This window comes from Vidua macroura, chromosome Z (assembly GCF_024509145.1).
Source record: "Vidua macroura isolate BioBank_ID:100142 chromosome Z, ASM2450914v1, whole genome shotgun sequence".
In the NCBI taxonomy this organism is placed as follows: Eukaryota; Metazoa; Chordata; class Aves; order Passeriformes; family Viduidae; genus Vidua; species Vidua macroura.
In genome coordinates, this window is record NC_071611.1 from 38,506,053 (window position 1) to 38,531,955 (window position 25,903).

Here is a 25,903-nt window from a genome sequence, read left to right on the forward strand (position 1 = left end):
TCAAAACAGTGCTAAGCCAAAAAGCTCAGCAGTGGTTGACTGACTCTAGAATATTGAGGTATGAGATCATCTTAATGAACACAGGGGACTTAGAGTTAGTCACCTCCAAATGTCTAAACCCTGCACAATTTCTTACCGGAGAACCCCTAGCAGATCTAGAACATGATTGTGTTGAACTCATAAATCTACAGACCAAAGTGAGAGAGGATTTAGAAGATGTACCCTTGCCATACGGGAGATCCCTTTTTATAGATGGGTCCTCAAGAGTAGTAGGAGGGAAAGAGCCTCAGGATATGCTGTCATAGATGGGGAAGACATGAAAGTCATGGAAAAAGGGAAACTGCCCTCGAACTGGTCAGCCCAGTGTTGTGAAGTCTGTGCTTTGAAAAGAGGATTAGATCTGTTAAAGGGAGATCAAGGAACTATTTACACAGACTCGCAATATGCGTTTGGGATCATCCATACCTTTGGAAAAATTTGGGAGGAACATGGCTACTTAAACTCCAAAGGGAAGAACCTAGTACATGAGAAACTGATAAAACTAGTATTAGAATCCTTACAAAAGCCCGCAGAGATAGCTGTGGTGCATATAAAGGGACATCAGAAAGGACACACACGTGAAGAAAAGGGAAACCGATTAGCAGATCAGATCGCTAAAGAAGCAGCCTTAGACCCAAGAAACCCAGTAAAAGCTTTTAAAATAGAAGTAGGACCAAGTAGAGAAAGAAAAAAAGAAGCGCCGAGGTTCAGTGAAAAAGAATTAAAAACAATAAAAGAACTAGAATTACATCAAGGGAAACAAGGAGAATTGTTAACTCCTGATGGGCGTAGGTTCCTAAATAAAGCCCTAGCTCAAAGAGTGTTAGTAGAGTTACACGAATTGACCCACTGGGGAATCCAAGGTTTGTGCGACCACTTTTTACGGGAAAATTTATGCCTTGGAGTTTATGATCTGGCGAAAGCAGTCACAAGAGGGTGTGCGATTTGCCTGAAAACTGACCAAAAGGTAATGAGAAAAATTGCGTATGGGGGAGGAAAAATTGCTTTGAGACCTTTTCAAAACATACAAGTAGATTTCACTGAAATGCCCTCTGTGCAGGGGTACAAACATTTACTAGTGATCGTAGATCATCTCACTCACTGGGTGGAGGCCTTCCCAACCAGAAAAGAAACTGCGCAGGAAGTTGCAAGAATAATCCTAGAAAACATCATACCACGATACGGGCTGGTCAATAACACTGACTCAGACCGAGGTCCACATTTTGTTGCTCAAACTTTGCATCAAGTAACAAAAGCTCTGGGGATAAGGTGGAGATTACACACCCCATGGCATCCTCAGAGCTCTGGAAGAGTAGAAAGGATGAATAGAACCCTTAAAAATGTGTTAACTAAATTAATTGAAGAAACAAAAATGAATTGGCTCAGGTGTTTACCTCTCGCTCTCTTGCGCATCAGAACCAGACCTCGGTCCAACATGGGGGTCTCTCCGTATGAAATGATGTTTAGACTCCCTTTTTTAATCACCCCTTTCAGTACAGCAGATTATCTGGAAGGGGAGGCAGCAACCCAGAAATATTTAGAGGTCATAGGAAAATCCCTAGAAGGCCTCAGGAAGAAGGGGTATCTTCCCCAAACCTCCCCTCTAGACACCAATGCGCACAACATCAGTCCTGGGGATTGGGTGCTGATAAAGTCCTGGAACACTACTACTCCATTAACCCCCAAATTCGAAGGACCTTTCCAGGTACTACTCACCACACACACTGCGGTGCGGACCCAAGAAAAAGGCTGGACCCACGTCACCAGAGTCAAAGGACCAGTGCCACCCCCGGACGCTGGACCAGACCCAACAGTGCCACCCGCCTCCTCTTGTGCATGGACAGTAATTAAGAAACCAGAGGACCTAAAATTAACTTTAAGGAAGACTTGCTAGAGACTGATATACAGTAAGGTGTTAAGAACTGTTTCTGAGTTAAAGTACCATAGAAAAGGTTTAAGTACTTGGTAATTGTTTAATAAGACTAAGTGTCCTTTAGCCAAAGGAGTTACAACTTGGTTCCTAAAGAACAATAGAATTACCCTCAGGCCTGAGTGAAAGCATACAAATGCCAAAAGAAGTTAGCCCTCAAAAGCCAAAGACTGTAAGTTGATGCGGGCTTAAGCCCGATCAAAGAAATAGAGGAGGGATTTGTTATGAACAGTTTCCAGGTGTTCCCCAGAAACGCGGGCAGGGCTTTCCTAGTTCCCATGGCAACACTAAAAGAAAACTACTAACTCTAGCTAGGTACCGATACTGAAATGCTAATTAGCTAATTGCTCTGTTTGTTTTCTCTAAACTACCTGGGGACAACCGGCCCCCCTACCCCTCCACGCTGCCACTCTGAGACTAACATGCAAATAGAAACCCCTTAGGATCATGGGAGTATTTTTAGGAGGGAAAAAAGAATATAAATCAGAAACTGAACACAGTAGAGGAGTCCAGGCAAATGCCCTAGCTGAGGAAGAGGGAAACACATCCCCTGATTGACTGTTAACTGTCGCCATCACCTAAGAAGGAACAGACTATATTAGGCTCTGAGAAGTAGGGTGATAGAGAGACGGAGAGCCCCGGTGCTGCCACCACGGAAGGAGCGGGGACAGCTGGTGTTCTGGACTTCAGCAACAGACTCTGCACACCACGCCTCCTCATCCTCGGGCCACCGTTGTGCCACAAGGAAAGGAGAAAGGACAGCTGCTGCTCGGGACTCCAGTGACCAACTCTGCACGCTGCCTTCCTTCTGGCTGCCTGGGAAAGCTACGACCGCGGGGGTGAGCTCTGCGTCGAGCCCCCTGCCCAACTGATCTTTTTAATAAAGAGCTGAACATTAATAAAGGCATTAGCCCTGTTCATTTCACATAGCATCAATATTCCCTCTTAAAAGTTTCAGAGCAGTCACTGTACTTAAGGTAATTTATTCTTACATCTATGGCAGAATTTCCAGAGCTTGTCTTCACTGCATACAAGATCAGCAGTGCACTCTCAGGACAAAATAAGAGTAGATGCTTGCACCTTTTCCTCTGATATGCAATATTCTAAAGCTTTTAATTTCTCCTCTTATGGGTATAGATGGTCTTATTAAATTATGCGAAAGTGTAATATATCAAGGTCTATGAACATCAAAGCACATTAATGTATAATGTCAGGAATGTCAAAACTGGGTACAGACAAGTCTCCTGCCTTGTAAAAAGAGTGTTTCAGGACTGGGAGACTTCCTTCTATTTTTTTGTTTAAAATTATAAACATTAATATAAAAAAATCTCTACGTACCAGAGCCACATAAAGCTAGACTGGGGTCTCACCATATTCCTTGAGAGAAGACCTTACAAACAGTTAACTTATTCACATGAACACCACACAACTCCAGATATAAAACCATTCGAAGTATTGTACCTCAAAAATCCACTCACTACATATTCAACAGTAATGCAGCATGAAATTACATCTTAATTATTTATTGTCACTGAATAACATAAAGCTGTAAGAAACATCTGGCTACATCTGATCATAGGTTCATTTAGCCCTGTACTCCAGAGTCTGGTCATTACAGTTAATTCCCTTCATTTCACCTTACTATCCACAGCTGTCATATAGAAGGTATTGTAGTGCCTATTGCATTTCCTATCTGCTTATGAGTGCTTCTAAATATGAATTTTCTCATCTCTTTTTAAACTTGCCTCCATGTCCTCCTGTGACAACACATTCCAGAATAAATCTGAGCAGCACCCAATTTTCTTTTTCTTTTATTAGTTCTAAACCTAACTATATCCACTTTCAATAAATACCTTTTAGGTTTGGAAGAGGTTTTCAAAAACATCTTGGACAAACTTTGATTACATACTCCTCTACTTAGACCTCTCTTCCCTAGAATAAAGACTGCCAGTCTTTTGGTCTGACCTGAAAAGCCAACAGTCTTCAAAGTAGAAGTTTTCTTATAATTATATTGTTTTCTTTGCATGTAACATAAACCAAGTTTTTACACAGACTCTTCAACAGTTTCATATTTCAGCCAGCATTTCACTGAGTGCAAATCTGTTGGCTTGAACATAAAAATCAGCTTTACAAATTGATAAAATAATGTTCTTCAATACCTAAGGGTCAAATATAAATACTGGAATAAATGTAAAAAAGTTAGACTGACAGATAGATACAGTTGTAATTTAATGACATCCATAATTCATTCTACACAAAATGTCAAAAAACAGTATTAAATGAAAAAAAACTGGTTTCTAGAATACTTGGTACAAATTGCATTTACTTAAAATTCAGAAAACCTGTTTCCTTTAAGCATAAACCAATAAAACTTTCAATTATATCTTGCTGACACAGACCATTTCTTTCTTTAGATTTAAACTCTGCCTTGACACATAAGTACGCTAATGTTACTCTCCTATATAAAATACTCTCTGAGAATACCATATTAAAGGATCTTACAGAAGTTATTTTTCCTCATTCAAAAATTACCACCAAAAAGAAGTCAGCAACTCACATGATACTAGTTAAAATAGCTGGTATAATTCCAGCAACTGCTGTCAATTAGAATCATTAAAGTTGGAAAAGATGCTGAAGATCATTGAGTTCAACCATTAACCTAAAACTGCCAGATCCTCCACAAATACATATAACTAATCACTTCCAGGAATGGCAACTCCACCCCTTCCCCTGGGCAGCCTCTTCCAAAGCCAGATCACTCTTTCAGAGAAGAATTTTTTCCTAATTTCCAATCTAAACCTACCTTGGTGCAATTTGAGGCCCATCTCTTCTTGCCCTGTCTCTTGTTACGCGGGAGAAGAGACAGACTGGCACCTGGCCACACCCTCCTTTCAGAGAGTTGTAGAGAGTGTTCCCCCCTGTGCCTCTTCTTCTCCAGTCTTAACCCCAGTTCTCTCAGCTGCTCCTCATTAGACTTGTGCTCCAAATTTACTAATGGAACCTATATTTTCACTAACTCAACTCACCTTTACACAACATGGTTAATGAAAATAACATTAAGGGTTTTATTTATCTCTTTGAATTAATTATGTTTTTGAAGCTGACTAGATATTGTCATGATCAGATGACCTTCCCTACTCAGCCTTTTTAGTTCTGTAGGCTCGCTGTGGGTCAGCAGTGCCCAGGCAGCCCGGGGACAAACCCCAACTCAGAGCACCGAGCACGGCCCAGAGAGGGGATGGTCCTGCTGGGCTCAGCTTCGGGGTGGCCTCACCTGGGGTCTGCTGGGCCCTGCAGGTGGAGAAGGATGGGAAGGTACTTCAGTGCCATCCTGAGGAGGGAAATGGAGCTGGAACTTTGTGTGAGGAGCAGCTGAAGTATTTGGGCTTGTTCACTTTGGAGAAAAGGAGGCTGAGGTGTGACCTCACTGCTCTCCACAGCTTCATTGAGGAGGCGAAAGGCACAGCGAGGTGCTGAGCTCTTCTCCCTGGCAACCAGGGACAGGATGTATGGGAATGCATTCAGAGTTGTGCCAGGGCAAGTTCAGACAGGACACTAGAAGGCGTTTCTTTACTCAAAAGGTGGTCCCAGACCTACAGAGGCTTCCTGGAGATCTGGTTGATTGGTCAATTTCCTTAACAACAGCTTTAACTTCTGGACAGATCTGAGCTGGTCAGACAATTAGATGACCATTTGTAGGTCCCTTCTATCAGGCACTATTCTTTTCAATTCTCATTCACAGCTCCAGTCATAAGACGAATTACTGATTTGGAGACATTTTAGTTTCTGTTATTATGAAATTTCACAGACAGAATACTGTGTTCAAGCCCCGCGGGGCAAATTAAACAATACAAATTGTTTCTTTTCACAGAACATATCAAAATCCTGGAAAGACCTGTCACTAGCATGAGGCAAAATGCAATCAGTTTAAAATACTTTTCTTGTAATTTCAGCCATGTAGTGTCTGTGAAAATGCAATTATGCATAGTGGCATTTATCTGGATTTCTCTTACTTGTCCAGACCATTTTAATTCACAGCAATTCAAGTATCAGCAATGTATTGACTGCATTTCTGGTATCTTAGTTAGGGGACTTGATTAGACAGGAGAAAATTAGACTATCTTCATCATTTTTAGTATCTTAATTTGTTTTTCATGATCTACAAACAATTCAACCTAGTAAAGAAACCCTACTAATGTCTAACTGCATTCAAAATATCAACAAAGTGCCGAAAGTACTAATTCTAGCATTTAATAATAATTCCTATTATGGAAGTAGTACCTCTGTGCCTAAAATCTGGAACAATATGCAGTTTACTCAACTGTATTTTTAAAACTTAATTTCTTCATAAAGCACAATGTAGCATTCAGGCTTTTCTCCTTCTGACATGGTCTTATCAGAAACTGTGAATTTTCCCCTTAAAATAATATTTTCATGTACCCATGTGTTAAAGCATGGAAAAGAAAACAAACCATGTTGTTTAAAGTAATTGATAACTGAAATCTTCTTTTCAAAATGGACCATTCTACAGACACATTAGTAGGGAAAATCAGTCCTTACTGTCACTCTAGAGTAAAGGATATTGCGTATTTGAAACATCAGTAAAAAAATCATTCATGAACCTGCTACTGACAGCTGCAGTAACTTAATTAATGCAGATGCCATGTGACATTTTGCCATTTAATTCTAATCACAAAGATCAAGATTGAAGCCACAAAAAATTTCTAACAGTGTCTTTGACACTTGTCAAATAACATCCATCAATATTCAGTTAGACCTAAAGTGAAACTTGTAACTTCCAGTTGAAATCCTCAGTCTTCCTAGTGAATTCAGTTACATTGACTTTATCCACAGGAATTACTCTACTCCAGAGGAATATTGGGTAAAGTAAAATTTTGTCTAATAATATTTGTAAAAACAATTACCCAACAACTTTCATGAAATATTATTAAAAATAATTTTAAATTAAAGAACTAAGACAATACAAACAAAATACATTTATTATCTAGAGGCAAAACAAATATAATATTTGCTTCCAGATCTCACTATGTTAAGTAGTTACTAAAGATTAGAAAGAATGATATTTAAAGTAAATTAAAGCCCAGTAAAACACAAGAGCTAAACAAGCCTCTCAAAAAACAGTGTCAAAGATAGATCTCAATACTTACCCATCATTAGAACATGTCAAAAATTCTTCCTTTATCTTTGGATGCCAACAGCCTGAATTGAGCATTGCTGTGTGACCCTAAAGAAATAAACACAGAGGTCTTACAGGGACTTGTAAGCTGTCTTACAAGGTTTTACAACTTTTACTCCAAATCCTTCAAGTGGAATCAACAAAAGCTGAGGCACAAATTTGGACCCTTCTGACTGACATCAGGATGATTTAACAGATTATATATACTCTATCCATTTCATCCTTCTTGTTCTCATCTCTGAATTAGAAAAACCCTGACATTCTTCTACTGTTTTTCTTCTTTCAGAAAATAACATCAAATCAGACTTCTTTTTCTCTTGGGAGAATTGTAATACAGAGAAAGGATGAAACAACAGGCATCACTACAGTGTCACACAAACATTTTCTAGCTACAGAAGAATAACAGAATTAACAGTAACAATCAGGATGACACAGTACACCAATGTCAATCTACACTAGCCAGAGATCCTGTTGGAGAAAACTGAGGAAACAGAATTTTAGAATCAAGAGGGGTTTAACCTCGGATGAGTTTTTCATAAAATACTGAAGTTGCAAATTGACTAGTCATTTGTTTTCCTTTAAGAAAAAAAAAAACAAAAACCAGAAGATGAGTGTTTTATACAAAGTAAGCAACTGCCATTATGATGACTACGAATATAACTACGTTATTAGACTATATATTGTCCAGTTGGCTTTACTCCTTTGAAATACAGGCACATGCTCATTGATTACATTCAAAGAGAAATTTGGAAACTACTCCTGCAATGCTGCAATGACTTCCATTTGTTTTAAGCACAAATAAGGAGAGAAATACTGAAAAGGTAACGAGGCTATACAACAAATATTTTAGCATTTTGACTGTTGGACTACAGTATACTGGAATTCTAGACATTTACTAGAGACAGAAAATCTTAATTATTTTAAAGCAAACTAGAACTAAAGCAGATGTTATTTGATGGTTTTATATATGTATCACCAGCCAAAAGAAATAGTCATCTGACAAGAGCCGCTTTAGGCAAAACAGCATTTAGCCTAGTTATTTGGCAATATACATTACAAGAAATAAGTAAACAAATTTTATCATCAGTCTGAGCTTTAGATTTTATCATTACTTTTTAGGCTTAAGCTATTTAAAAAACGGACCTGAATTTAAATCATCTAGTTAAACAGAAGCATTGTATCAAAGTTTGTGAAAATACAAGGGCTAAGTGGTCAAAACACAACCAACTGTGGTTGAAGTACTTCTGAACTATGAATTAACCCTTCTTCATTCTCATTTTTAACTACCATTAAAAATATACACATTTTTGCTTATTAGTCTTACACTCACAGCATGCAAGTAAACAACCTCCAGCCCCTGACTTTACCTTTGTGTTTGTCATATCCACAATGTACTGGTCTCCCTTTATGCATTCCATTACCGGGAAGCCATCTCTGTCAAGAACTTTTGCCTGAGAGTTACCAGAGACAACGAGAATGACATCTCCTGTGCTGCTATACTGTAAAGACTTGATTTGGTGACTATAAAAGGAAAAAAAAAAAAAAAAGAAAAAAAAAAAGGAGAAATAAAACATTTCAGTTAACATTCCTGTAAACTTACATGAAAACAAAAGTGTCAGTGGTGAGAAACCATATTGCAGAAACAGACCTATATACACTCCTATATCAAAGAGGCAGGAGGCAGAAAATCTTTTACTAATGGAATAAAGTTTTTCATTCCACTATGTGTGTGCATATGTGTGTGTCATGTTTCTTTTAACCACACATAGCTTATCAAACACGTAAAATGTCATTTCTGGAAAACATATTTCTTTAAGAATGCTATTATAACTCCAATGGAAAAATAGTATGTGTCAGATTTAATTACCTAGAGATGAAAATTCTTTTTCATTTTCCCAAAAGTAAAATGTAGAATTACACTAATCTGTAAATTACTATAAAAGGATGTTGTAGTCATACATAAAACTTCACTGTACCTCACATACCAGGATATTAGTCATAGGCCAGCATTCTCACACTTTTTATTATGGTTAGGGCTTTAATTTCATCAAACTTTAAGACAAAGTTAAATAATACCATCAGCCCTGGAAACATGACAATAGATAACCATCTGTCCAGTTTACTATGTCTACGTAACTGTTCATTTGTTTTAAGAGTGTTCTCACACACATGTTCCATTGATTGAGAAAATATGAGGCAGAAACCATGGTATAATAATACTGAGATGACAAAGATGAACTGAAAGTGCAAAGCTGAATGATGAATGAAAAGCCCAATTCCAGCTTCAGCATATTCTCTCAGCATCTTGCATTATGAACAAATTTCACCGCTCTTGCTGTATCTGAAGCAGATATCCCTTTGATCCCCTATACTTCATTATAAGGATAGCAAAGAATATAAAGCAGTCTATTCACTTCACCTTCACACCTGACAGAATTTATATCCCAGCACATTAACAGAATGCGCACAGTAACATTACTTTATATTAATACTTCACCCCTGCCTCTAGATTAATCTCAAGTACAGGACCAGAACACATTTGCTAGCTAGATTTGGATTCTCATGGCATCCAAAGTATTCTCAAAGAAATATCCTCCCATTGCTTAATAACATTGCTGTGTGCATTCAAATCCTAGCACCTTTCAGGAAACTACCTTTCAACATTATTTCCCATTAGTGAAGTTAACAGTCAGAAGACTAAAAAAGCCAACTGTGCAACTTGCAATTTAATCTTTTAGTATTTCTGTTCTTATACAGTAGTGGCTTCATGTAATTTTCTCAGCAGTAGCTATTATCTGTTAAATGTGTCCTCAAACTATGAGTTACTATATGAAACACTTAAAATATTGTAATACTTACTTAAAAAGTTCTGCATTGATCACAGTAATGTAAACTAAGCATAAGTGTCTTATTCAAAAAATGTTTGGCAAAACTGATTACATTACAATTCAAAAGCTAAAAATTGCTTCAAGCACCCTATTATGTAATATCAACTGGCAGCCAAATTGGACTGAATATTATAAGCTGATCTTTAATAGAAAGGAGACATTCAAATCTGGGAATTTCCAAAATACATCGTAGTCAATGTCTGAATAAACATTCTGATCCTCAAGAGCAAAAATGAACACCTTCTCAGAAAAGAAGATGGCCAGCTACATTAAGCTCAGAGGAAACACTGAAAGAAATTACAGGAAACCCACAAGAGAAATAACATCTAAAGTCTAGAATATTCTACCCAGACAGCTGATAAACCTAGACTAAAGAATACATCAGATTCAGTTTCTGCAGAACAAACACCCTAGGAATTAAAATTTTTTTCTCAGTTGGACTTCCAAGTTCTCTTGACCAATCATATGATTCCTACAAAATATTCCTGAGCCCCATTTGAGTACTGTATACAGAATGAAGTACTTATTGGGTTATATTTCTCATACTCTAATGCTGAAATTGGAAAAAGAAAACAGCCAACATTTCCAAAGCACAGGTTCATATTTTGCACTTGTCACCACTGAAATGTAAGAATAAAAAATAAACATTTAAAAACTAGACGAAAACATATTTTCACTTGATGCATGTCTCATGCATGAAAAGGATCTGACCACTAGGTAATAACAAGCAGCTCAGAAGTAAAATCTGATTTCTGAAAGAATCCACAATACATAAAGGCCCATAGGGTCTTCTGAAAAAATACCCTGTTTTCCGACACCAAAATACTGAAAGTCAAACTGCAGGCATTAATACTATTAACACCACACTGTTCAAAAAATGTCATCTCATTGCTTCTTAGTAGTTCCGTATCAGCATGTCTGAACAAAGTTTTCTTTTGTCTTAAAATTTCTCCTAGTAAGGAAAAGCAACTGATTTTACAGCAACTAGCACAATGGAACCAATAATTTATCAAATCAGTCATGTGAAAATATTAGCTTTAGAGAAAAGATTTACATAACCTTTACCTAAAGAAAAAAGACCCAAACCCATGCCTTCTTGACTGTGCAATGTGACTTTTAAAATCATGTCTCAAAATTGCTCCTCTGAGTATTTGCAAAGTCCCAAAGTTCTGGTATTTACTAGAACATGGCCAAAAGTGAGGCTTTGCAAAAGCCGTTCTTTAAGAAAGCATTTTTGGTTATTAATGTTATAGCAAAAGTCTTGGGAAACTTATTATTACAGTTCCTTTTAATAGCATTAATCTGAGTAATTTTGGTTTAAAACAGCCAAATGTGCACAGTACTTTGTACCTGCAGAACAGAGCTATATACATGGATAGAATCATGACACACAAATATTTTCTACATAACAGCTTTGCCTAACACTTGCTTTTGGCTTTAATACCAAGGTGTGGCTTGAAAGCACTAGCTTTGTGTCAGGCTGCTTTTTTTTTTTTTTAAACTTTACATCACAAATCCAAGGAGAAATTAACAGAGTAACCTGATATTATGCTACAAAATGGAGCCTTGACAATACAGAATTGATCTCAGGCTCCTTCATTTTTAAAATTAAATTAAATTTATGACTCCAGATCTGGATTTCTGCTAACACCTAATGTTTCCATACCAGAACTCCTCAGAATTCTTTGAAATTCAAGTCTGTGAATGCTAATAGCCCTTCAATAATAAACTTCATAGTGAAAAATGTAATATAAGAACATATATACACCTGGACACAAGTTATATAATATTCCACATATTCACCAGCTTGTCTCAATGTCAGCATGAAAGAACTTGAAGTTGAATCTTTTTACCAGACAGAGATATAGTTCCAGTTTTATGTTTAGAAAAAGATACAGAAGTTAAATTTGAATAACTTTTTTAAACCCCCAAAATTAGTTAATGAGACTTGCATCATAAGTGTAATTTCCGAACTTCACACCAGACAAATCTATTTTTAATATTACTTCATGTTTATGTTTTAAGTACTTTATTTATACATCAAGGTATTCAAATCACAAGAATTTTAAAAATAACATTTATATAAAAATACTTGTGAGGTTCTTGCAACACACTAAATGAACAGTGTCAAGAATAACAAGTATTTTAAGTTCATATTTTACTATTAGTTTTTTGCTAAAAGGAGCTTACCAATTTATCTGCAACTATCCCTGAAATAGAACATTAACATACAATCTACTTGTGGTTTTTATACAATATTTATGTTTTACACCATTATTAGCAAGTACTACTAAATTTGAATGTACTCTTCTGCTAAACTTGAAAATGCTTCATTTAAATAATTTTCTACTGTGGGAGTAAAGACTGTCAGCTCTTTCTGCTCAGTTATTCCAGAGGAAGGACAACACCAATTATATCCTGCTAACTAATGATCTAAATGAAACTCATGCCAGAAAAGTCTGAATGTCACTTCGCATGTGAAAACTTTAATTTCTTTATTTATTCCTAAGTGGCATGTTTACTAAATTATGTTTTCAAAGTAAATGTATAATTTGTCAGCTTATTATAAGAAGTCAAGGTCTGTAAAAGAGATTGGAACTGCATAATGCAATAAAGCACACTTTTTTATTTTTCCAATTTTTCAGACTTCAGAACAACAGTGGAATCCCTTTCTATTTTGCTCCTGTTAAGGATAACAGTCCTAACTTCTCCTCCGCTTTCATTATCTAGATTTTTGGCATATCTGTAGTCAGTTATATGCATTCCAGCCTTCCAAACTGACCAAAACTCAGCTGTAGCTTTTTAAGATAGTAATGATTAAAAATAGACATTCTAAGTACTAGTTACTCTGCGTATAATAAATTTCAATCCCTTTTTTAATCACACCAAAGTACCTTATAAACTGTACCACATAAGCCAGATCAGAAAGTACCTTGTTAAAACTACTGTGGTTTATTTTATGCAACGTAAGTTCAGTGTGCACTACTGTTGAAGGAGTTCTGTATTCCAGTTCTCTGGAATAATTAAATGAACTCACTTCACTTACTTTCTAAATTACCAGTGAACAATACGGATAGTATGGAAATAACTCTCTTAAAATGCTTCCTGCATTTTCTTTTCATTTTGCATATATAGAAACATAGAAATAAATGCAAATAAGTATATTTTTTGTTTAAGAAAGACAGTATTTCACACTACATTGTTATTCAGTGATAACTGCAATGCAAAGGACCAGTGCTTTCTGAAACACAGGACTTCATGAAAATTAAATAAATCACCCTTCCCTTCAGAAATCCAGGAAGGAACTAGACAGGATCTCCACAAAGGGATCAATTGTTTTAACTTGCTTCTTTTAATTAGTTTTATATAAGCAGAATACATATAGAAAGTATATTCTAATAATGTCAGTTACAACTATGATAGTCAACTTGTCTTTGAGAGGCTCCTTTTCTGATGTGCTATTCACAATTGCATTGGCAAATTCACCTGTAGCTTTCTAAAAGGGGAAATTATGCAAGTCACTGCAAAAAGCAGGAAAAGAAATAAGCAGACAAGTTCTTAGGTTCACATTCCTTGGTATTCAAGAGCCTTTTAAACAAGCTGTCTTACAAGGCATTTGTGCATTCTACCAGGAGCTTCACATGAAACAGTAAGTGCAAAAGGCAGCCTTCATGCCTACCATTCACAAGGCTGGAGTGACCGAAAAGCTTGGAGAGAGGCATCCATTCCAGCAAAATCCCAAAATTTTACATCATAATCATATCCACCAGTTATCAAACGAGCACCTGAAGGATCCAACCCCAAAGCAGAAACCTGTAAAGAAAAAAAAAAAATCATAATCTTTCAAGCTCTTTCATTTTTTCCACAATTCTTCAGGGTGTCACCAAAACATATACTGCTACTAAAGTTAAAAAAAAAAAAAAAAAAAACAAAAAAAAAACAAACAAAAAAAAACAAACAAACAAACAAACAAACAAACAAACAAAAAAAAAAAAACCAAGCCTCAAAAAACCCAGAGCACTGGTTTCTTAGTAAAATATCATAGCTATATTTTCAGTTTGAAATGTCACTACCTTGATAAAGTTTTAGTACTTTTGAAGTAGTAGTAAGAATGGAAGTAACAATTACATAGTCTAAAAAAACCACTGAAGACAGCTGAGAAAAAAATAGTTTACAGCATCTCATTGCAAAATGTGGCTAAGTATTTCTGTGAAGAATTGTATTCTAGACTTCTATCAAAAGTACAAAAAGTATTTCTAGCAAAGTAACAAAATGGTGTTTAACATTCACCAGTTTAAGATCCTAAGTTTATTCAAGACAGGTCATGTGCATACACATATTGCTTAGTTAAATTTCTCTTCTGAAAAAGAAAGAGAAGAAAAAAATAGGGTATAAACTTGATTTTTTTTAAATCACAGATTTTTAAAAGATACTATTGTAACAAAATAGGTAAAAGAACTTCTCAAACCCCATTTCTTTTATATACAAAACCAGCTTCTCAGAGCTATTGAAAATTCTGAGGAAAGAATTCTAATGCTTATTATTCTCATCTGTTATTCTCAAATCACAGATCAAGTAAAATGGGAATTTTACTGAAAATCTGTTTTAATTCTCTATTTGAAGAATGGTAACATTCTATCGTACAATATATACTATTTCATGTACTAAAATAAATAACAGTGTTCAACTCACTACATGGAGAAATAAGGTAACAGAAGGCATTTCACTTGAAATTATATAAGATAATTATTTAAAATCATTTACCTTCAAAATTATTTCTTTTCCTCTCATAGTTATGAAAATAATGTATCTACTACTATGATTTCAAACGTTAATATAAGATGTGCTGGACAATGTGCTAAACTAATTTAGATACCAAGAGATTAATTCTCAAAAAACGAAGTCATCTACATAAGAAAGTGATGAAAAGTTCTATCAAAAAATATAAAACTAGTGTATTTTTGGAATTACTCAAAATTACACCTAACCTGAATTGTTAAAATGCCTGAAGAAGTTTTTGTTAAAAGGTAAAACTCAGATGGAATTCATGCCTACATTTTAATGGAGGACTATAACCAGCAGACTACTTTTAACAAAAACAAAACAAAAACATGGGTCATCCTATATTTATAAGAGAAATAATCATCACATTGAAAAACCCTTTCAGCAAGAAGAAAGATAGTCTCCAACACAATAAAGTAGTAGTAGTAGTACTAATACTAGTAGTACTAGTAGCAGTACTACTAGTAGTAGCAGTAATGATAATGGTAATGATGATAATACTAATACTACTAATAATAATGTTCTACAAAATGTCAGGAAAAGCATTTGAAGAGATAAACCAGAGAATTCTGAAGGAAAAAGAATTCACCAAGAACATCTGACCTATACAAAACCATGTGGAAAAAAACCAATCAAACAAAAACACTGTATACAGAATAAAAGACAAAAAACCTTTCATTTCTGAGTGGAGGGTAATGCCTGAGAATAATATCATGACTACAGGTTAGCAACATCGAATGTCTTCGGGGAAGAAAAGAACTCAAGGGAATTACTTTCAGATGCCTAAAACTGTATTAAAAATTCTAGATATGGATGTACAGAAATACCAAGAATTTTACAGAGAAGATGCTCACCGATATGTACCTTCTTTAGACGTACACATGAGAAGTACTGACAGGAACAAAAAAAAAAAAAAAACTTGTCTCAAAGATATATCAATCTACTATTGTACTTTTTTTTTTTTCAATGCTTTAGTATACATCTATATACACTGTGTTATGGAGACTTTTAAAACTTATGTAAACTGTTGAATAGTTCCCACAGAAAATATTTTAAAGCATGGAAACAAGTTCATGAAAAAAGTAACCTACAGAAAACAATTGTTCCAATAAAATCAGCATGTATGAATGAAATTTATTCTTTAAGGTGAACAACTTGCTCCCCTAGAATTTAGATTTCCTTACATAAATTAGTATGGGCTTCTTTTGAGCTTTCTTTTTCCAGTTTTATGGAGAAGCTCACTTAGCTATTCCTTATCTTATCAAAGACTCATTTCTAGTCAGCTTCTCCTTTAGGTTCCCACTGCTGCCGACCAGCTCTCTGCTGGCCACCTTTTAAGCATCACGGCAGGAGCAGGCTATTCCCCAGTGTTGGAAATCAAGCAGGTGAGGCAGAAGTCTGGCTTGGCTGAGCAGGGATTTTCTCTTGGAAGTAAGGCAAAAAAGAAAGGTATATGCCCAGTGAAAGCGAAGTCAGGTGACATGGGAAGAATACAGAGATGCTGCTTACTACTGCAGGAAGAATATCTGTGCAGCCAAAGCTCAGTTGGAGTTGAAGCTGTCCAGAATCATGGGGGAAAACAAGAACTTTTTTTTATTTTAAGCTTATTAATGATTAAAGGCATATTTCTACACTTTAACCATATTAATGGTTAAAGTGTAGAAATAATATCAGTCCATTAAAGGATAAGGAAGCACACTTCACAAAGAGGTCAGAGACAAAGCAGAGATGTTTAAAGCTTTCTTTGCCTCTGTCTTCTGACAGACCAAGGGGGTCTCAGACCATGACTGTGAAAATTATCAACTCCCAGCCAATCCTGAAATTGCACAGGATCTGCTGCTCCAAGTGGATCCCTACATCAGGCCATGGAGCCTGATGAGATTCATCAGAGAACCCTCAAAGAGCTGGCTGACATTATTCCAAAGCCTTTCAGGCAGTCTTGGGAATCCGGAGATATCCCAGTTGATTGGAAACTGGTGAAAGTTGTTCCAGTTTTCAAGAAGGGCAAGAAGAAGGACAATGCTGTCATCAGTCACCACCAGCACGGCTCCATGAGAGGAAAAGTCTTGGGTACTGGAAAAGGTTCCCCATGGAAGTTGTCACAGCAGTTGACAGAGTTCAAAAAGTGTTTGGACAATGCTCTTGGGTACATGGTGTGACTCTTAGGGATGGTGCTGTGCACAGCCAGGGGTTGAACTTCATCATCTTTCTGAGGCTCTTTCCAACTCAGAAAATTCTGTGATTCTGTAACTCAGGTACCTCACAGTATTTCAAATATACAATGCCCTAGTATAGCAAACTGTCTGAAAATAGTACTTTCAAGAAAATCAGGATGTGGCAGAAATGAAGGTCCTATTCACCGGGCAACTGATTCCTCTCTAATCTAAATGTCCTGCTGTAATTCAGAGGCATTCACTTGCAGAAATCTTTTAAAATGTGAACTCTCTTAAGTGTTTCTAAAAAGAATATGCCCTTTTTACAACTTACATGGAAATTTTGAACCCTAGCCATTTCTTTCATTATTTCTGACATGCAGAAAAACTGGGCATCTCCAGATTAATCAGAACACTCAAGTGTTCTATTCAGTAACTTCTATTTGACGGAGCAGTTGTGAAATGAGATATTACAAAGTACGAATTTCATATTCTTTCTCATACCCACCTATATATCAAAAGTACAATGAGAAATAAAAAAATTATAAATGAAGTTTCATTGGGAGCAGTAATTCCTATTACACTGTAGAAGCAATACAACTGGGAAATTAATCAGATTTCTGGGAAGACTCTCTAGGTTGGGAAATCTTTCCTGAGATTTCTCAGCTGCACAGGAATAGTCATCATCAAATCCACATTCACTAGATTGAAGAGGTAGAGACGGGATACATAAGCTTAGCTGAAATACAGTACACTGTATGAACATAATGAGAAGACTGTATTTTAAAAAATTGGGGCAGAACACCAAAATCAAGATATGAAGTTATTCCCATCCTTATGTGTGTAAGGTCAGGGGTAAATGTTTTCACTATTCTAAAACAAAAAGAAAACCCAAAAGGACAACACTTCTACAGAAGAGATATTTTTTTCAATATGTTTAATTTACTGCATCCAGTCTAATCCAACTGCACTATACATATCCCACATTACAATTCACCTCTGTTCAAGGTGATGACAGCTGCATTCTCCTGCATTCAAAATATCTCAGAAGTCTTCCAGAACTGTAACTTCCACTTTACAAGGCCTTTTAGTTAGAAATAACATGATCTTACTCTTTAAGAAGCCATGAAAAGATTTACTGGTTTAATATAGAGAAAAATAAATAAAAAAAAATTTACCTAACAAAGTTTGTTAGGGCATGTATTCAAGAAACATACTGCAGAAGCAGTTACTGTCACATGTAAAATAGGAAACTGATTTGCACTAGTACAATACTCTGCAAAACCTAGTATTTATAGAAATTAATATGCAAAGCAGTTGCATGCACGACGTGTACAAAAATCCACTCTATTTTCTTTAGTGTAATGCAATGCATCTTTTACATGTCAATCAGCCCACAAAAACAATTTAATTTATATTGGAAGATGTGATTATACAGAGATAGAAATATATAGAGCAAAAAAAGACACTTCCAAGTTTGCCTGTGGTTCTTTAAAAGAAAGCAAAGGAGCAGTACTGGAGATAAAAAATAGAAAAGATGCAGTCAAAGACAAGGAAGAACAAGATCTCAAGAAATTGAGAATGGTGTATAAAAGGCACTAAAGATTAAAGTAAAATGAAGTATTAGCTGCAGAAAAGTCGCTGGCAATAACATTCTCCTTTAAACCCATGACCAAAGAAAGGTCTAGATTAGACCCATGTCAACATATTAGGAAGGTCCATCCTAGAAGAAAAACTCTTAACAATTAGAGAGAACATACTTGATGAAAATAAGACTACAATTGAGTCAAATGGAGCCATATTTAGGTTATTACAAGAAATTGAAGAGGTAGTCATGAAACACACTTTCAATTGCACTAAGAAAAGAGACCAACTAAAATAACAAATCAAGGAAAAAATTTGCTTCTTGAACTTTAGCTGTTAAGTATTTGTTAACAATTTTAGAAAAGCACAAAGGTTTGAAAACATGTTATCACTTACTGTCTTTGTTCCATGTTGGAGTGTAATTTCATGAGAATCTGGGATTTTCTTGACAGGGTTCTGTAAAAAAAAGAAAATTCACTTCTGTGAAAACCGTGCTATCCCCAAAAAATGCACTAAAGGAACATATATGTAAAAGTAAGAAAATCTCCATCAAACCAGTCGTAACACGAGGAAGAGAAATGGGGATATCATAAACAGAGACTGATTTCACAATTTTATTTGCATGGATAGACTCCCAAAAATATGACGAATAATTGTTTTAAAAATATGACACCATCTTAAGACTAAAACACAAAAATATTTTCTTTCTCTTTGGAAGATATTGTTCACACAGAAAGAAATGTAATGGAAGTACTCAAGTACTTTTGAGCAACTTTCTACGAAGGTCATGTGACTCATTACCCTCAAAATGCTTATTTATCTGGCACCACTCCAATTTCCTGAAATAGACACTATCTACCCTCTTGATGCCTGACATATTTGCTATAATTTTCTGTTGCCAGGTATGATTTTAAAATAATTTTATGCACATTTTATGCTACACATTAAATGTTCTGCCTTATCCATCTCTGACAATCCCTTCACTATTTTTCATGCTTCACAGAAACATCTCTGTAGCATCAGGCTGATTACCTTCATATTTTTTTTTATCTTCTTTATCAGTTCCATCTTTTAGTTCTCTGATAAAACTGAAACTTTCATTATCTTTGGTTTAGCTACACCTACCCTTCTTCTAACTTTACTTAAACTACAAAGGAATACATTTAGATTAGGCATTATTCTTTACTGTGAGGGTTGTTAGGCACTGGCACAGGTTGCCCAGAGAAGCTGTGGATGTTTCATGCCTAGAAATGTGTGAGGTCGTGTTGAATGATGCTCTGAGCAATTTGGTCTAGTGGAAGGTGCTTCTGCCCGTGGCTGAGGGGTTGAAATGAGATAGTCTTTAAGGGGGGAGGGCATGGAGGCTACGCATGTGCTTTCGTAATTTGTCTTCCAGAGCAACCACTTTGCTCTCTGAAGCCCTACTGGGAAGCGGCAAGATATCCCCTGCTAAAGGGAAGTAGAGAATAAATCTTCTGCTTTCCCTAGTTTCCATGTGTGGACTTCACTTTTACTTCATTAAGCTGCCTTTATCTCGATCCATGTGATTTTTTTTCCATCTTCTTCTCTTCTCCCATTCCATCCTGCTGAGGATAGGAGTGATAAAACAGCCTGGTGGGTACCTGGCATGCAGCCAAGGTCAGCCCACCACAAGGTAACAGTAAAGGTTTACCAATAGCTACGCATGACATCCTAAAAGGTATAGCCCACATGGCACCAAGTGACACTTTCACAGACTCAGTGGTTTAGAAGCTGAGAAGCAGTTGTAACTCAAAATTCCCAAGCAAAGCTGTGATTATGAAAATGAGTTTATTGTTCAACTGACACTACGAAGGACACAGACAAAGGTATAATTATAATACAAATTAGGTTTTCAATGCTCCATCATTCCCTACACTATAAACTGGTATTTGCCGTTTCTTGGGATGCAAAAAACCGCTCAACAGTCATTGCCTGCACTTATCATCCAAGCACATTCCATAAAAACCAAAGTGTGAAAAGCAAACAGTCTCCAAGATTCATCCACAACAGCCATCAACAAAAGATGTACTATTTTTGCGAATCAAAGGCTTTCATAGAAACCACTGCCTTAATCACTGCAAGGTTGTGTTTCTGCCTTGGAATATTATAGAATTCTTCATTTCATGTACCTTACCACAAAGATAGGTATTGTATGTCTATATTGTGTGAGCACTGAATTTAATTTAACTTTGAGAGGCCTTTCAGTAAGTCAAAGAAAAAAATAATTTATTAATAAACAAAACTATCTAGAACAAACTTACTTTATTTCAATTGCTAGCTCCCTCAGGTGACAATAATTAAATCCCCTTTTTTATGAGAAGAGTGAAGCACTAACATGAAAACATTTTAGCTTTACACCACACTCACATTAAACAGTATTCTGGCTACTCATTTTAGGGAATAAGAACAGACAGGAATATATTCTGCCACCTGATAAATCAAACATTCCGAGCCTAAAAGACAGACACTTGGCGACTGCTACTGGTGCTAAGCTCTACAGTGTCCAAGGGATGCCTGACAGTTAAAGTAACTGTTTAGACTATTCAAAACAAAAAAATTAAGATAACAACATCCAGGAACATATCTTGGCATAACATCTTCAAATTAGCTAAATATTTACAAAAAAACCAAGGTGTCTTATTCTATTTTAGTTAACCATGAACTTCCTAAATTACTCAGAATGCTGTATCTCTCATGTGCCACAGCACATGCCTATATGCACACAAGATAATCAGATGCAACTACCAGCACAGCACTACTGCACTTTTCCAGTTACATTCCAAAGAATAATGAATGCCATAAAATCCTTTTTTTTTTTTCACACTTCGAATATAGCAAATAAATTTAGGCTGACCGAACATCTGGATATCATATATACTGGAATATTACTGTAAGTGTGAAAAAAATTAAAAGATAGAGCTTGTCTGAAGTGTACCTGCACCTCAAGGACTTCAGCTATTGCTTGGATTTCAGATGTTAACTTCACACAAACTGATTATATGATTTCACTAATATTGTTCTGCAAAATTTGTACAGTGATTAAAACTACAGGAGATAAAATCTTTACAGGATTTCCGGAGTGTTTGTTGTTGTTGCTGTTATTTTCTTTTAAAGCCCATGAGGAAAAGACAATATTTTAAATTTCTGCTTCAGCAGAAACAGAGGAAAATAGTTATGGTGTTGACATATCTCCTAATATTTTTACAAAAATTCTCATTTCCCAATACAAGATTAATACATATTAAATCTGTGAAATAGAGTATTCTACAAGTTCACAGTTTTTTCTCAAAATGAATAGTCTTACCTTAAAAGCAATTTCTGCAAAGGGACACTGCAAATCAGCATCACATCTGTAGTATGGAGTTTCAATTCTTTCAGGGAATTCCAGCCCTAGTTGAGTGTTATACTCCTGTGCCTAAAATCAATCTTCTATTTACTACACCACTGTATTGTGGATTTTTTTTCCTTGTTCCTTCTGGGAGTTTCCATATTCTCAAACAATACTCAGAAGATACACCACTAGCAACCAGAGGCTGAAACTACATTAGTCTCCCCAAAGACAAAACCAAAAAATCAAATAGACCAAAATTACTCACTTTTTTATGGCCCAATCAGAGAAGGGAAAAATTACACTAAAAGAACCTCTACTGTTCTGTTTGCAGAGGTTTATATATAAATGGAAATTATATTGTATGACAAAGACTTGCAAGCTATAGGTAGTCTTTCACACATCAGGCCCTTAAATAGAACTTTCCTGGGAACCTACAATACTATAATTTACAGAGAAAAATCACTTATTTTTTCTCTGTGTTTGGAATTGCCTTCTTTGACAACTTCAAGATCAAATGCTGTCCTGGAAAAAAATCTGGATAGCTCCTTTGTTCTCAGTTCTCTCCTAAACATTGGCTTCCTGAAAACTTGAAAAGATTATCATTCTTGAGAGCAGAGCTATGGCACAGCATGGAGAAAGAAATGCAAAACTACTGGTGGATGAACTAAAAGGTGAGCACTTTCCCTCCCTTGAGCAAGAGAAAATGTTAAAGCTGGTTTGGCTACTACCTATTTTAAATATCTTTAAGAGAGCCTTTAAATTGATCAGGGAGCTGGAGCATTTCTCTTGTGAGGACAGGCCACAAGCATGGCTTAGCCCGGAGAAGAGAAGGCTTTGAGGAAACATTATTCCTGTATCTGAAGGGGGCCTCAAAAAAGCTGGAGGGACTTACCACAAGAACATGTGGCATTAGGACAAAGGGGAATAGGTTTAAACTGAGAAAGAGGGTAGGTTTAGGTTAGATATTATGAAGAAATTCTTTACTGCGAGGGTAGTGAGGCACTAACACAGGTTGCTGAGAGAAGCTGGGGATGCCCCATTCCTGAAGTTTTTAAGACCAGGCCTGGATGGGACTCTGAGCAACCTGGTTTAGCTGCAGGGACATTGGAATGAGATAGTCTTTAGGGTCCCTTTCAATCCAAACTATTCAATAACTTTAAGTGATTCTACTATACTAAAAACACCCTTCTGCTCCAAGTGTACGCACACTTTGCCCTTTTGGGGCTCCAGTTTGATATACTCCACAGGGAAGATCCTGTCTGTTCATAGGCAGGAGTGATGAGGAGGAGGCAAGATCTACACTTCACAGAGATTTCTCCATTTCTGGTGAAACTACAGGTTTTGCAGAACAAGTATCACAGAGGTAGCCTGACACAGATGATTACTGCCTTATTTGAAGACAGATGAAAATGACTGGAATACCAAATGGGCAGCAGGAATAGCTGGTGGAAGTGGAAAGGGAACAACAAACCCTAGCAATAAACAGTAATCCAAGTACCTCCATCTACTTAAGAACTTAATTCCCCTCGAAAGGTCCCCCTACAGAAGGCCATGTTTTAATCATTCAAATCTCAGTCCTTCTGGAAATTAAGAAAAAAGGATTTTCTATTTTTGTGCCTTTTGTTTAAACACAAAATGTTCCTGTTTTCTTGCAAGTTTTTTTAAAGCTTATTCTCTTCCCATCCAAAATGATTGATTTGCATGGAAAAGCAAATGTCACACTGCTCAGGGGCAAGGCAAGGAAGGCAGGAAAATTTGAGACCCTTTGAGACCCTTTATTTTGTACACCAGCATACAGACTGACAGTGCTGAAATCTGCCTTGTGACAGATACTAGCAAATTTATCCTTCTGCTATTTTCTTCATCAAAGCGTTCAAAATCTAAGTACAGTTAAGAAAGTTAATCAAGATGACAGGAAAAAGTTAAAAAGAGAAATGTAGTATCTTCTTATAAAAATGTTCCTACTGTAAATTATATTACATATTGAAAGAGAAAGCTCTTAAAATATTTTAAGAACAAAAATATGGGCAGACAACTCATCAATCACAACAGAAAGGATGGGATATATGACACAGTAATTCCCAAAGCAGAAGGTACAAGAGCACAAGCTCTTCACAAAACCATGGAATGGTCAGTGTTGGAAGGGACCTCTGGAGATCATCCAGTCCAACCCTCCTGCCAAGGCAGGGTCACCTGCAGCAGGTGACACAGGAGTTCAGCTAGGTGGGTTTTGACTATCTCCAGAGAGGGAGACTCCATGGACAGCCTGTAATGTTTAGACAGATAAAACACCACAGAAAACCAGTGAATTCTGGAGATAAGCCACTGTTTATCTCAACCACCAAAGAAATCTGGTCCAAGTGCTGTATCTAGGCACAACCATATGTTAATATGAATGGCAGAAGGCTTCAACTCATGCTTGTTGTTACTTGTCTGTATCAAAATGTGTTTGGTTTTCAGGTCAAGTATTCCCTTTCACACATCACTTAAAATACAACCTAAACTATTTTTTTTCAGTGTAAAGAAGTTCTAGAAGTCCATAAAACTTCACAGGGAGACACTTGCACACCTTCTTGCATTGGAACCAACTCAGGCCCACAAAAAAGCAGTTTTTTCCTTTCTACCTCATATCCAACTTCAATATGCAAGTGAAGGAAATTAAGAAATTATTTTAGTGATGATGAACTGAGAGAAAAGAACCTTGTTCTGTTCTTCAATATTAAGTCTGAAACATTATTTAAAGAAAGATAAAAGGACGTTAAGGGGAGTATTTCACAAATCTGGAAGAAAACATCCCTCATTCCTCTTTTCAAACCAGATAAATGTTTTCAGCTGTTAGGCACCCAGATGAATCTTCCATGACACCAGTGAAAGGTGAAGGCAGTAGTAAGTGTTCTAATTTATTTTTTTTGTTCTTTTTTAAACCCATTTTTCAAACAAACACACAGTGATGTCATCTTTTGTTCCACAATCATGCACTGATTAAAACCACACTGCTTGTAAAATGGGCAGGTTTACCAAGTCACAATTTTTCATTCTTCTCCTCTGTAAATTAAACTGAAAATAATATACACTAAGGTTGCACCAGTGAACACTGAAGACAAAGATAACGAATGAAAACCTACAATATCAGAGATGGGCAAGATGCTGTTCTACAGTAACAGAAAAATCTACATTTTTGGGGGTTTACAGGAGTGCATTACCCATAAACTTCCATGCAGAAGGAAGCATACAGATTTGAAAGGACATTTCAACAACTTTTAATTTCCTCTCTTTTAAGTGTTAGAACTGACAGATGTATTCTCATGCAGACTTGCATGTTATTAAACTCAGCTTGAGCCAGATTCATACAATCTGAATTTCTAAATGTGATGCATGTAAATATGGAAACAACTTTCTTCAGACTTCCTATACAGTCTTCAAAAATAAGCAAATAACTAAAGAAGAAGTGTAGCAAAAAAACAAGATTATTTTGAAACCTCTCTTCTTCATGAATTATTCAGGAAAGTGCAAAGCATCTGAATTCCTAGCATAGGTTCCTTAATTATGTTGGATGAATCAGGGCATGTGTGTCTATATTATGTAAATTTCTGGTCTGAAGATAAAGGAAAACATTCTGGAAAACAGGAGGATGCATGCATACTACTGGTATGAATTATCTTGGCTGGCATTCCCACAAAACACCCAAAATATTCGCTACTCATGGAAAAACATAGATAACTATAACTGCATGATGAATGCAAAAAACCTTCAAAATTAACAGAAATATCGGAAGGGCCCTACAAAATTATACTGTTCCCAGTTTCCAGCCTTTAACTTAGGTAAGTCAAAATAGTGCAGAATATTTACATCCTGAATTTTAGGTGTAGGAAGATCAAGGAGACATTGTTCTTTCCTTTAGTGAACTAAGAGATATATTGCTTCAGTGTGCACTCAAGAATTAAAAGGTGCTTTAAACAAAGGACCTTCCTTTCAAAT

General features: G+C 36.2%; 1 protein-coding gene across 1 annotated transcript in view; it reads right to left on the reverse strand.

The window, feature by feature from the left end:
• Nucleotides 1-25,903, reverse strand: part of WDR70 (WD repeat domain 70) — a 136,990-nt gene that overhangs the window by 85,461 nt on the left and 25,626 nt on the right. The window contains exons 6-9 of the mRNA XM_054003062.1: nt 18,970-19,029; nt 13,734-13,867; nt 8,534-8,687; nt 7,138-7,214 (exon numbers count right to left, since the gene is read on the reverse strand). Coding sequence (XP_053859037.1) covers nt 7,138-7,214; nt 8,534-8,687; nt 13,734-13,867; nt 18,970-19,029 — 425 coding nt within the window. The remainder of the gene's footprint in view (nt 1-7,137; nt 7,215-8,533; nt 8,688-13,733; nt 13,868-18,969; nt 19,030-25,903) is intronic.